The 14,213-nt window shown below is 39.7% G+C and overlaps 1 protein-coding gene across 2 annotated transcripts in view; it reads right to left on the reverse strand.

Annotated features, from left to right (window-relative positions):
* Positions 1-557: 557 nt before the first annotated feature.
* The window catches only part of ADCY8 (adenylate cyclase 8), a 130,686-nt gene continuing 117,030 nt past the window's right edge, over positions 558-14,213 (reverse strand). For both annotated transcript variants that reach the window (XM_051611890.1, XM_051611891.1), the window contains 4 exons: positions 13,508-13,654; positions 4,976-5,068; positions 2,621-2,735; positions 558-1,131 (listed from right to left, as the gene is read on the reverse strand). In XM_051611890.1, coding sequence (XP_051467850.1) covers positions 644-1,131; positions 2,621-2,735; positions 4,976-5,068; positions 13,508-13,654 — 843 coding nt within the window. In that variant the 3' untranslated portion in view covers positions 558-643. The remainder of the gene's footprint in view (positions 1,132-2,620; positions 2,736-4,975; positions 5,069-13,507; positions 13,655-14,213) is intronic.

Genomic DNA, 14,213 nt, shown 5'->3' on the forward strand with positions numbered 1-14,213 from the left:
AGAGCTCTGACCTCCTGGTCTGAGTGCAAGAGGTCAGATAGATTCCAACATGCAATTTATTGGTCTACAGTGCTATCACCCACTTATGAGGAGAGTGTCCTAGGCTGTTTTTACAGCTCACAGCTAGTGGGCTCAAGGCAATCAGTGGTTTTAGGGTAAGATCCACCTCATCTATCTCCCAGATAGATACACCTTAAAATCCTTTGGCTGTATTGACTAGCTTTCTCCTGGCTGTTATGGAGACCAGGCAACTAGCTTTAGATGCATGTAACCCTACTTGAAGGCAGCTCTAAGTGAGAAGCACCCAAAAGGTGTGGACAGCATTGCCTCCTTTCCCTATGATTAACTCCCAACACCAATTTATGTTCTAAATCCCTCCAGTCAGTTCTCATCCCTTCCTAGAGGTAACTGTCACAGCAGAGTGGTGGCCTTCAGCTGCTATGTCTGGACATTCAGAGTTTAATTGCAGCTGGGGGAGAGATGCTGGCACCTTTTGTTAAAATGTAGGAATTTGAATCTTGTAGAAATACCACAACAGAAAATAATCACACTTCTTGTAAAAAAAACTAAACCCTTTTTATTTGTATATTTATTTTTATATATAAAAGAAATACAAAAAAAAAGAACACAAACAAAATGCTGATCATGGCAATTCAGTTTTGTCAGCCCCTTCTGCCTGGGCTGCTGCCTCAGTTCCACCGGGAGTGAGCAAAGTCCTCCGGTTGTAATGTCCTTTTATGATTCCAGAGTTATTGTTCTCATTAAGGATTTGCTTCTGTTTTTGCCTGTTAAGAGACTGTACAAGTCCTAATACAACAGCTGCTAATGAATACTGTCCAGTCAGTTTTCTTGGCTGTAGGATTAAAGGATTTGGTTGAACTCTTCCTCGAAGAAAATATGTTTTGATTTTTCCTTCCTGTTCACTGATACCTTTGACATAAATCTCTCCTCGGTAGTCGAAGGCAAATCCCCGGTCCTTCAGGATCAGATACGTTTCTTCAGGCACTTGTATTCTGTCACTAACACCTGTGCTGTCCATTCGACTTGCTAAATTAACCGTTTTGCCCCAGATATCATATTGGGGTTTCTTAGCACCAATAACTCCTGCAACAACAGAGCCATGGCTAATCCCTATTGAAAACAAATAAACAAATATTAAATACATATATATATATATATATATATATGAAAAAGAGCTCACCAGTTAGACAAGAAAGGCTGAAAACCACATTTTCATTTAAGAATGAAGGCTGGCTCAGATATGCTTATCTCTAAGCTTAAGGAAGAGGTATATATACTAAGAAAAAAACCAACCAGAAAATCTAGAAAACATGAAAGTGACATCCACAGAGTTATTTTACAGGATGTCCATCTCAGTGGAACCACAATATTTACATATCATGTATATACTGCACACTAGTGCCAAACCTCCTGCAAACTGATGCTGATGTAGTAGGAAATATCTCTCTGGAAGGATCTTTCAGCATCTACAGTTGCTGAAGGCAACCTTGCTAGTGCTATATAGTTGAGAAATTATGTTCTTCTGTTCCACAAAGAGAAAATATTTAAGTTATCTTACGAAGTTATTGAAAGATTGTATCTTGTGAGATTGTTGCATAAATTAAATACAAGCAATAATATAGAAGACACTTTTTTTTCTACAACAAAGATATAAGAATACATTTGGTGAAAGAGAAAGACACATTTTTGGGAAAAAGTATCTTGGTTTTTAGTATTTTTTCAAGTAATATTTTTTTAAATTGGTGATAGAAATTGTTTCCAAATACTGTTGCATGCATGTTTTATGAAATCTTTGTAAGTGGTTTTCACTTAAAAAGAGTGGATGCATGTTCCCTGAGAAATCTTGCAGATCACAGACAGTGATACTGCAGCCCTTCATGCTGTGGCTGGTGAATATCCACCAGCTTCTTTATGGCAGGGTTGTCTATAAGGACATTTTTTAATCCAGGTGGTTTCTGGTTTTGGCCAATGATCCCACCAGTGTGAGAAACCATGAGATTTGCTCCTGCCACATGCCATATATTCAGGCCATCTTCTCATGTCCCATCCTACTAGCCATCCAGGACATCCCATCCATGATAACAAGGTCCTCATCACAGACATTCAGAGCTGCTGCCACTGGGAGACGTCAGGTCAGAACTAGAATTCAATTTCTGTGCAAAATCAAAGTATCACACACAGGGTTTGAGATAAGCTACTGTTACTCTTTTACTGAAGAAAAATGTAGGAGATGGAGATTAATTAGAGACTGTGCAAGCCAGTATCAAGCTTAGGGTTAGGTCTGGGCTGCCCAGTTTGCTTTTTGTGTTATACCTCTGGGGTCTTGGCTAGATTTCCTAAAGCCAGTAGCTCAATTATCTATTCACATTTCACTAAATCTTAGAATTTCTACAGTCACCAAATCAGGGCCCATATTCTGTGAACAGAGTACGTCTTATGCCTACCTTTGCCTGGGATGAAGTAAATTTGAAATGAGGAGCTACAGTATTTGGAGTCTTTTAAATTGCATGTGCCCTTCAATGCTCTAGTGGTGCACTTATAGAGTTGAATCCTTGCAAACAAAACCATATTTGAATTCTGATGTTTGACCTCTGCTTACCAATACGGAGTTCAAAGTTGTTAAATGAGTGCTTGTTGATCTCCTGTATGCTTTCATTCAGAGCTATGGAGAAGTCAGCCAGAGCACACAAATGCCCCCATTTGTCTTCACATTGCTGAGGAGGAAGTTATAAGCCAATGTTAGAAAGGTTTTGCAACTTGCCCAGCTGCCACCCATCCTTACCAAGTTGCAAGTATCTGAATATAGAATTTGTAAGAATGTCTCAACATGATAGGTCCAGGAGAAGTAGGTGATTATTAATAATAATACTTCCCATTTATATCACAGTTGTATACCTCGATACAGAGAAACTTAGTATGAAGTACCAAACAAAGTAAATTCCTGTCAGTAATCTGACAGGCAACCATGAGAATTAATGAAGCATGTGAAGTCTATCTAAGGCTAAGAAAGAAAGTACAGAGAGAATTGAGCTAGCTGACAGGCAAGGGACAATAACTGCTGAGAACCAGGATGACCCACATAAGCAAGAAATAAAGTAAGTGAAAGACATAATTATCCTTTGCTGACACTGTCAGCTGGGAAAAGCACCAACTGCAGTGCTCTCAGGGATGGAATAGTGACAGGAACAACGGGGCAAGCCAGGCAATCTGGGACCACTTAAGTGGGAGACAAAAGTCTATTCTGCATCTCATTAATCACCTCTGCTTTGAGTAGTGAAGTTGCTTCCTGCTCCTTCCCCTGGGTTCCTGTTCCTGCAGGGCAGTCAATAGACAGATGGGGACCAGGAGTGGGTTTTGGTCTTCCCAAGGACATCAAGAGAGCAGGTAGTGAGACTCTTAAGGGAGGACAGGGAACTCTTTGTTTCTTTGTGTGGGCAGTGGAGTAAGGAACAGCCATGATCTTGGACAGACAATGGTGTATGATGTCATCTCATCTATTCTGAAACCAGGTAACTCTTTGATCAAACAAATTTCAAGTCCATAGGAATGAAGCACCACAAGGCCTTCCCTAGGTCATGCAGTCCTGCCCTTTGCAATTTTCATCATTGTGTTTAGTCCTGAACATAAGAATCTCCCTGGCATCCCCTTGTTCTGTTCACACCGTGCTCAGTCCTTGTCCTCAGCCTCATTCAGTTCACAGCATGACAATGTCCCTCAGCAGCCCTCACATCCTAGATGTTGACAAGGTGATAGACATGTATGTATGAAGGTAAGCATATTTTAAAACATACATAAAAATTCCATTAGGCTGTTAAAGGATGAGTTAATCAGTCATGGAAGCTCATTAAAGGTTTTCTCCCTTTGAATTTTTACCCACATCAAGAGTCACAAGAAGTTGTTAAAAGCTGTGTAGCTATAACCAGCTACTTCCCCAATGTTCTGTCCTTCTTGGCTCTTCTCTGCACAGAAGCATTTTGAGTTGGAACAAACAAAAATCTCATGCATGCCTGGTTTTGTGAATTCTTAGCTGTCAGAATCACTTGTTACTCTGTAGGTGGGAGATGCTTAGCTAGTTACACTCCACATGTGTTAAAATATATTCTAAGCAAACACTGGAAATTTTCTAGTTTGTAAAGCTCACATTGATCTGGCTTCTGCTTTTCTGACAGTTGCCATCAATGTGGGCAGATCTGATCAGCACGCTGATCTGGGGCAGCCCTTTTTGTAGTGCTCTTCCTCAAGGACAGGCACTGGGTCCAAAGCAAGATGTACTTCTCACTGGATGTAATATAGAGACCCCGCTTTCAGGCATACACTTGGGTGTAATTATGAATGGATTTCTCTCATCTGACTCTTCTGAGGTTTATGGTTGTCACTGTGTGTATGTCTTCTGTGGCTTATTTTTCCCCCAGCTTGTTCTGCACCTCAGCAAATAGGGCAGCTTGCAGACTTGGGGCTTTGTGATGTTCTTCAATTGAACTGAGGAGTCTGCTTTCTATTTAATGTGCAGCTTATCATGCTGTCTGTAGAGATACAGCTACATAATCACAAAAACATCTAAACCTTACACTTGTATAACAGTTAATAGATTGATCCCCTCTCTTCATAGATTACTGGAAGCTGTTAGCCAGATTCCAGGCTGAGTTACAGTGGTAACTTTAGCTTGTGTCCGAAGATAGATAGACCTGATCTAGATTCACAGTGTGATTGAAAGGTGATTTTTTCCCCTCTCTTTTATAAACCTAAACTTGAGGAAAGAATCCATATGGTTCTTGTTCCAAGCTCAAGATGGTATTTCAATTTATCAGGAAATGCAACAGTTGTCTGCCAGGAGCCACAAATGTCTGTTTTCTTTTAGCAAAAACAACTCTATGAACATTAGCATTAATATTCTCTCTTATGAATGCTGGGATGTGTTAAAAACTTAGCTTTTTAAAGAAGACCATTCTCTTACCTGTTTTTCAGGTGATAATCCTGACACAGCCATGTATGTGCTGCCAATCGTTTTAATTTTTTCAATATCTTGAAATCTCTCTTCACCTAGTAACTAATACACAAGTTAAAACCATGGTTACTTCTGCAGTTCTTAATGCAAAATGCTTCTGCAAATATAAAAATGAATCATTATGCTCATGTTATCTTCCATTTGGGTTTAGGAGCATACAGAGCTGGGACTCTGCAACATCATCTACTCACAGAGTGAATTCAAGCTAAATTCTCCTGTGCTCTGTAAAACCGTTTGGTAAATCACATAAAAGATAAGACATTATATTCCAATCTAACTTAAATATAGATGAGTCATGTTTCCTGAGGAATAATCACTGATAACTAGTGAAGACAAACTCTCTATGTATGTATGTGTTAATATAAGTAGACTTGATAACTTAAAAGTGTTTCTAAATCTCTTTTGGAGGAACTCAGCTCACAAATTAAGTAGTGCTACAGTAAGAATTCAGGAGATAAACCAAATGTTTAAGCAAATTCAACCCACTTAAAATTAACATTTTAGTCATCTTACACAGTCAATGGATGGAAGCAGATGACTCAAAAAATGTTTATGAGAGATTGAGTCCTCCTGTGTCCCTGTATCCCATGCTCCCCTCTACTTACTGTCCAATCTAACACTGCTATGTCCAGTGAGTCATTCAGTCTGCACTTTTGTTATGTATTTTCCTCTTCTACAAAAAAATTTAGGGAACCAATGGGAACTGGTAAACATGGGATAACTATAGATGACAAGTAGACATAAAGAACTTGTCAAGCTGAGAATCTGTGTGATGAAGAATAGATTTAGTTTAGTGACTAAAGCAATTAGTAGACTGAGAGTGATAGTTTGGTCTTTATTCCAAGTCCATATTCACAGTTTAACTTAGAACTTCCATGAATTAGAAGCTAGATGCTTACATTCCTTGAGACACCTAAGCAAAGTTCACGTTGAGAACTCTATCAAGGGCAACAGAGCTTTATGTTGCATATGGGCATGTATCACCTCAACATAGGCTTTAAAAATGTGTATTGATGAAGTTAATATCAAAATATCCTGGGAAACTTCACGATAAGCAGTATGGTAACTAATAAATTTACATATCAATATGGTTAGTCAGACCTGGAAGGAAAAAAAAACCAAAACAAACAAACCAGTTTACAGACATAAGAAATTTCAGACTTTCAGTTCTAAAGGCTTTAGTTGGGATTTGAATGAGAAAAATTCTTGCTGTGGTCAGGCAGGAATTTAATGAAGCATTTCCTCCTTCTTTTATACACTGTCATGCATTATTTTTCCATCTTGTGGGTTTGAGTTTTCTGTCAATTAAAAACTAAAGGGATTATTTCATTCAAAGGGAGAAACATACCAAAGGCACAACATGAAATATCCCCTGCCATGGAACTAACCACAGCACACGTCAGCCGGGGCGCAGGGGTCCTGGAAGCTTTGCTGCTCATGTGCAGATATCACACCATCTGTCTCTAATGGGAGGCTGCACAGCATTGTGAGCAGGGAATACAAGCCCATATACTTAATGGCTCCCTTCCAAGTCAGGAAAGTCCAAAAACTTGACCTGTTTCTCATTTTCTTGCATACTGCCAGATAAAACCATTATCCATGTTTCCCTCCTACAAGGGCAGCTCTTCCAACTGCTCTCTTCAAGAAAAAGATAATTTCTTGTAGCTCTGCTTTGGTGAGCAGTTTTTTGAGCACCAGGTGTGTAGGCAAGGAGAGAAAATGGTCCTGGTTAAAAACAGCCTAGAATTTCATTTCCAGATGGCTGCTGGAAGCAACATCAAACAGTACAGTCATTTAAAATGTATGATAAATATCTAAAATTACTCTTTTTAAGAAAGAAAGAACCTATTGGCTGTGAGACAATTTAGAAGAAATAATCTCAAGTTATTGTTCTTCTTCTCATTCATTATTGTTTCCAAATCTCTATTTTTTTTCCTGCTTTATCCTGTTTGTTAGATAACTTCTCTCCTTCTTTAAATAATGGTTTATTTACCAATTACTTTCTTCCCAGTATGACAGGATGATGGATTTTGACATTGGGGAAAGATATTCCAACTCAGTCCTAAATCAGCTGCTATTTGTTATGATATTTTAAATAGGTTTGCTAATTTATCAAGATAGTCCAGGGAACATTTTCAAACACTAAAATGTGGTTGGTGTCTGAAAGGCAACTAATGGCTTGGTGCTACAATTACTGAACAGCCAAGGTTATATGGAGGTCAGACCCTGGCACATGCACATGTGATGGAACATCTACAAAGTATAGGGATTTTCCAGGATGTTCCAGGACATGGCACACAATTGCAAAGTCATCAGTGAAGTCTGAAAGCAGGATCCTGTGTTCTGCTGAAACTTCTATTTGTGGCAACATAATATATGAAAATCTGTTGTCATACACACTGTGTAAAACACTGAGGGATAAAGAGAATCAGGGGGGAAGAACCCATGAACTGGAAAGCTCTTACTAAAGCACAAATCCCACTGTAACATCACTAAGATACATAAATGGTTGATTAAAAAAATAAAAAACCCTCATAATATTCAGGAGAAATGTTCCTTTTATATTTATTTTTTTTCTGCAACATTTTTAAGGATGGGAGTTTAGCCCTTTGTGTGTCTTAAAACTACAGTCATATAAAAATATGTAATTTTAAAATTAGATTTGCAGTGTTCGTGTTTATTTTTTATGTATAAACTGCTCCTGTCAGCACCTCTGTGCTTGGGTGCAAAATAGGAAATTATATATAACTATATTTTTTAATTATGATATATGTCAAATAAAAAAAATAGTAATTTCCCTTTTTTAAGTCCAGAAACCAAAACCTCCCATTCTGCCTCAGTAGGTAGGAAGCCTGGATAATTAGAAAATCAACAGATTTGTGAGTCATTATGGGGGAAATAAACCCTGAATAAAGGCTGTGCTTTGAGAAGAATCAATCACCTGCTCCTCAAGAACAATTTTTCACCAGGTTTCCCCAGCTCCTTAGGACAGACTCAGCCACAACCTGATCCCTCTGTGGGCTCCTATCCCCTGCAGTTGTTGGTGGAAGGTTTTGTTCCACTGTTCACTGTTTTTTGTTTGACTGGCTTTGACTCCCTAACATAGATCCATTACCTGGAAAACAAAATAACAGATCTGGATTGTAAGCCTTCTGTTCTTCAGTAACAAAGAAACTTCTGTAAAAAAAGGAAAGAAACCCAGATCTCCTCCTGCACTTGTCACATTTTCTAAACTAGGTCAATTTGTATTTTTACCACTGCTATCATTACAAAACATCTTCCTGGCCCTATGTACATAACATCCCTACTACCATTACCTATATTAGGTAAGGACGGGACTCATAATGTAAATCTGATTTGACATTAGGAACTAATTCAGTTTTCTAAACACATATATCTAGTACCACTTCCCTGAAAAACCTCCACTATCTTGCTACAGAACACCAGGAGTTTTTTGATGGTGCAGTAGGAGACTTTACCATCCCATGGGGGTGTCTCAAGTCACCTAGGATATCTCAAATGGCACCAGGTCTTACACTTCTCTACAAAGATTCTACATTTGGGTATCTCTAGAGGAATGTTCACTTCACGCTGAGGAGCAAGTTTTTCCCATGACAAACAGATCTGCTCTGCTCTCAAGATACACATCTGCATTTTGCTTCCAGGATTGCATTGAGACCGGAGAAAATCTTGACAAGAAACATAATGAAAAACAAGGAATAGTGACATCGTGTAGTGTCTGTCAATATTCATGTGGAAACATTACTGACCCTGAAGCATTGTACCTAAACCAACTTCTGGTTTCTTTTCCACAGACAGGATTACTCACTTCAGTTGTTCTGTCTGGCTTATCACCTTTAAGGTTGCTTAGACAGAATAAAATAATGGCATGACCACGCTGGAAGTAGGTTAGCAGTCAGCAGGGGATCACACAATTTCATCTATTACCCATACCAAGAACCTATCTATTATTCAACTAAACATGTCTGGGACAAAATACAGTCCCTAATTAGGTCTTTTATTAATTACAGAGCAGGTGTTAGGGGCCTGTATGTAATATTATGTTGGGCTTTTGATGAAAAACTTGTCTTCAGTAATCACCACAACAGCAATGGAATTTTATGGTGAAGGTTATATGAATACACATAACAAGATACCTGAAATTAATTCATGGCAATAGGCTTTGCATTAAGTTTAAACCATAGTAATTTTAATCAGATCTGGAAAGGAAAACAAGACTATTAATCAAGAAGCATGTTGACAGCTGCACAAGATCTCAGAGAAAAGAAGCAGGTATTAATACCTGTGGGGAAAGCAGTGCAGGAGCTTAGCACGTTGCAGAGCTCTTCTCATATGAGTGTATTTTTGTTTTCTACTGAAATGCACTGGGATGTATCCCCTGTGAATTCTTATATTTTCCATTAGTAATTTTAGTAACCAATCAATTATATGGATAAACTCACAGTTCAGGTGTCTCTCAGAGTTTGGTAATCTTAACCCTATTCCACTTTTTATGAACTACCACTCTATAATCATTCCTGCAATTAAAACCTTGCTCTGGGTTTATATTTAGGTTCCAGCACCTGGCAAGTGCACAGGTAACTTTGTTAAAAAAACAAACAAACAAAAAAAACCACTAAAAAAATTCAGGAAAGTTAATTTGCCCTTGCTGCCTTTGTTTTCCACTTATAAAATGAAGGTAACTTCTACCAGAGAAGTAAATTGAAAATAAATTCTTCAAAACTTTTGAGAGTTCTTAGGTACTTGTTGCTTAGGATGGAATTAGAAAAAAATAATACCTAATCTCTTTTCTCAGTCATACACCTTCCACTTTAATCTTTTCCTCCAGTACCTTCCTCTGAAGCCCTTGGAGATCTTCTCTTTTTAAAGCAAAAACCCAAAAGAAAACAAAATCTCTAAGCTAGATCCTCATAAAGAGGTAGGTGTTTAAAGCAGGGATGAGATAAAACTAAAAAGACAGTGATTCTCAAATCTTCATTCAGTTGTATTCTAAACCCTGGAAAAGTATGAACTCAGCTAGTGCTTTGGTTTTCTGGAGAAAAAAATTCCTATATGCTTAATCTATGGCCATAATCCTGTTCCAGATGCAAAGACTAAGTATGTCTTCTTGTTTTCTCTCAAGAACTCCATCTTTTATACTCTGGTACTGCTTTTCGAGTTGAGAGCTCAAGTGGTAAAAAATCTTCTCTTTTTTTTCAATAGAAGTGGAATTATTGCCTTCTCTGTTTTAGACAATTGCTCCACAGTTACATTGCTCATGTGGGATGTGAGATCCAGATTCAGCTCCTTTTGGCTGAACTAACTCATTCCTTCTGTTTTCTGCAACTGCATCATAATTTTAAGATGGCAAGACACTTACTACCTCCAGCTGATACTCTACTACAACAGAGAAAAAATTAGAAAATTCCTTGGGATAAACAGAAATGCACAGAACATGGGTTACTTGGGTAGGATTTCCTCTGTTTCTGAACAATTTCTTGCTATTCATGTGCCCTCACCCCTACTGTCCAGTTTAGTGTTAGTTAATCTTGCCTTCCTCATCAGAATTCTGAAAAGGATGCCTAATTCCCATTTTCCTTTTAAATAACTTATCTGAAAACAGAGTTCAATAATACTACCACCACCTTCCCCTTTTCCCTCTCTTTTTCTATCTGGATCATTTCAGTCCAACACACAGATCCAGTCTCACTGTTAAATAGAGATGGGTCAGATTCTGCTTCTACCATTTGAGGAGCTCAGGAGGGCTACACACTGCTGAAATCTGCTTACAGCTTATAGGTTAAAATTCCCCATGACAGGTAATTTCAGCCTTACTTGTGCACCCTTCCTAGTTTTAAAGGTTTTTCAAAGCTCTTCATTGGTCTGTCTTTGTCCCTTTCTTAATTCCTCTTGAGCTTATTGAAGGACATGATACCACCTGTCTAAGCTTCCTTGCTGACTGGTTGGCAGGGTGTGCAATACTGCAAGGCCTTTGACACAGTCCCCCACAACATTATTCTCTCTAAGTTGAAGAGATATGGGTTTGATGGGTGGACTGTTCAGTGGGTATGGAATTGTCTGCATGGTTGCATCCAGAGGATAGTGGTCAATGGCTCCATGTCCAGATGGAAAACGGTGACAAGTGCTGTCCCTCAGGGGTCCGTATTGGGACCAGTGTTGTTTAATACCTTCATTAATGATATTAACAGTGGCATTGAGAACACCCTCAGCAAGTTTGCTGTGGTGGTGCGGTTGATATGCCAGAGGGATGGGATACCATCCAGAGGGACCTGGAAAAGTTGGAGAAGTGGGCACAAGTGAACCTCATGAGGTTCTCTGGGCCAGGGCAACCAGAGATATGAATACAGGCTGGGAGAAGACATGCTAGTCTTGTGGAAAAGACCACATGTCTTGTGGAAAAAGACCTGGGGGTGCTAGTGGATCAAAATCTGGACATGAGACACCAATGTGCAGTTGCAGCCCAGAAGGCCAACTGCATTCTAGGCTGCATCAAAAGAAGTGTGGCCAGCAGATCAGGAGAGGTGATTCTGCCCTCTATTCTGCCCCGGTGAGAAGTCACCTGGAGTACTCCATCCAGAGCACCCAACACAAGAAGAATTTGGGTCTGTTGGAATGTGTCCAGAAGAGGGCAACAAAAATGGTCAGAGGGTTGGAGCACCTCTCTGATGAAGACAGGCTGAGGTACTTGGGGTTGTTCAACCTGGAGAAGATGCTGAGGGGAACTTATAGCAGCTTTCCAATACATGAAAGGAGCCTGTAAGAAGGCTGGGGAAGACCTGTTCACAGGTCTGGCTTGGTGGGGCTCTGAGCAATCTATTGTAGTGTGAGATGTCCCTGCTTATTGTAAGGGGGTTGTGCTAGATGACCTCAAGAGGTGTCTTCCAACCCAAGACATTCTATGATTCTAAGTACCCAGCTCACTCCTGACTTCCTCTTCATCTTCCTATTTTTACTTGCTTCCACCTAGCAATAACTACTTTGGGGATCTGACTTTTCTTCTCCTGTTTATCCTATTCCCTCCTCAGCTTCTGAAATTGACTGGAAAGGATACCTGAATTAATTATTTTTCCTTTCTATGTTTTTCAATTAAAAAAAAAAAAAAGAAAATCCCTTCACCTCTGAATTCCCCAGTAAAGCAAACATCTTTATTTCATTTATCTCTGTATAACACACCTGACCAGATAAGTCTCCTCAGTTAATATGTCACCACCTTTCATTCTCTAACCAACTTTTGATTCATAGAATCATAGAATCATTGAGGTTGGAAGGGACCTTAAAGATCATCAAGTTTCAACCCCCCTGCCATGACCAGGCAATCCCACCACTAGACCAGGTTGCAGAAAACCTTGTCCAACCTGGCCTTAAAAACCTCCAGGGATGGGGCATCAACAACCTCCCTGGGCAACCCATTCCAGTTCCTCACCACCCTTTGAGTGAAGAATTTCTTCCTAAGATCTAACCTAAATCTCCCCTCTCTCACTTTAAAACCATTTCCCCTTGTCCTATCACTATCTTCTCTGATGAAAAGCCCCTCCCCAGCTTTACTGTAGGTCCCTTTCAAGTACTGGAAGGTGCTATAAGGTCTCGTCTGAGCCTTCTCTTCTCTAGGCTGAACAGCCCCAACTCTCTCAGCCTGTCTTCATAGCAGAGATGCTCCAGGCCTTTGATCATCTTGGTGACCCTTCTCTGGACCCTTTCCAATAGTTCTATATCTTTCTTGTGCTGAGGACACCAGAGCTGTACACAGTATTCCAGGTGGGGTCTCACCAGAGCCAAGTAGAGGGGCAGAATCCCCTCCCTGGCCCTGCTGGCCACACTTCTTTTGATGCAGCCCAGGACACAACTGGCTCTCTCGGCTCCAGCACACACTGGTGGCTCATGTCAAGCTTCTCATCAACTACCACCCCCAAGTCCTTCTCCTCAGGACTGCTCTCCAGCCATTCTTCCCCCAGCCTGTATTTGTGCCTGGAGTTGTGCTGATCCAGGTGCAGGATCCTGCACTTGGCCTTGTTGAACTTCATGAGGTTGGCACTGACCCACCTCTCCAGCCTTTCAGAGTCCCTCTGGATGGCATCCCTTCCCTCTAGGGTGTCAATCACACCACACAGCTTGGTATCATCAGCAGATTTGTTGAGGACACACTCAGTCCCACTGTCCATGTCTCCAACAAAGATGTTAAACATCACTGGTCCCAGTACTGACCGCTGAGGGTCACCACTCATCACCTGCCTCCATTTGGACACTGAGCCATTGAGCCTCTACCTCACTAGGTCATTCAGACCCCAATTTGGCAAGACTAAGGGCAAAAAAGCAAAGCAGACATTGGGAGTTGGAGTTAAAAAAACCAGACAATTATTGGAAGCAGAATAGTTACTAAATGTGATAATTAAGAATGACATCTTTAGTTTTTGAGATCTCCTTGTTTAAGCACTATTGGATTTCTCTAGTAGCTGGTATTACCTCATCAAAGTCTGCAATGATTTCATTCAGCAGGCGCAGACACTCTACTCCTTGGTTATTCATCTCGGTCTGGGAATAGAAGTCAGCAAATCCAGGAATAGAAGCAAACATCACACCAACAGCATCATAAGACTGAGAGTATAATTCCTAAAAGAGCAATGAAGAATAATGAGTTGAAATGGCAATGCAGAGAAGAGAATGTAATCAGCTGCAATTAAAACAGGTTCCTTATTTTTTTCCATGCTTAATAACTTAATCTCTGAAGTTAGCATTAGTGTACGAAGTGTCAGCCAAGCTCAGCAGCAGGAGGCTGACAGCTCTCACATTTTTATCACGGATTATATCCAGGGTTTGCCCTTTCTCTGAAAGCCTGTTCTTTCTGATTCTGAGATCAAGGGGCTACACCAGCAAAAATGAAATAGAATTTTTATTATTATAATTATAATTATTATTATTATATTTAATATGGAAAACCATTTGAAGAAATGAAGGATTCATTTGCAAGTAAGAATACCATAAAATCAAACAGTGCTAGGCACGTAAAAGGAACCTAATGTTTGTTATTTATTGTTGTTTAAATCTGTCTCATAAGTATTTACAGTTGACAATATATTGCTAAATTTGTTTATTAACAGGGATCATATGGGACCATTTAAAATGTCTAATATGTCCTCTTTGCAATGACTCTTCTCAGCACATTTTCAAG

This window comes from Apus apus, chromosome 2 (assembly GCF_020740795.1).
Source record: "Apus apus isolate bApuApu2 chromosome 2, bApuApu2.pri.cur, whole genome shotgun sequence".
Lineage (NCBI taxonomy): Eukaryota > Metazoa > Chordata > Aves > Apodiformes > Apodidae > Apus > Apus apus.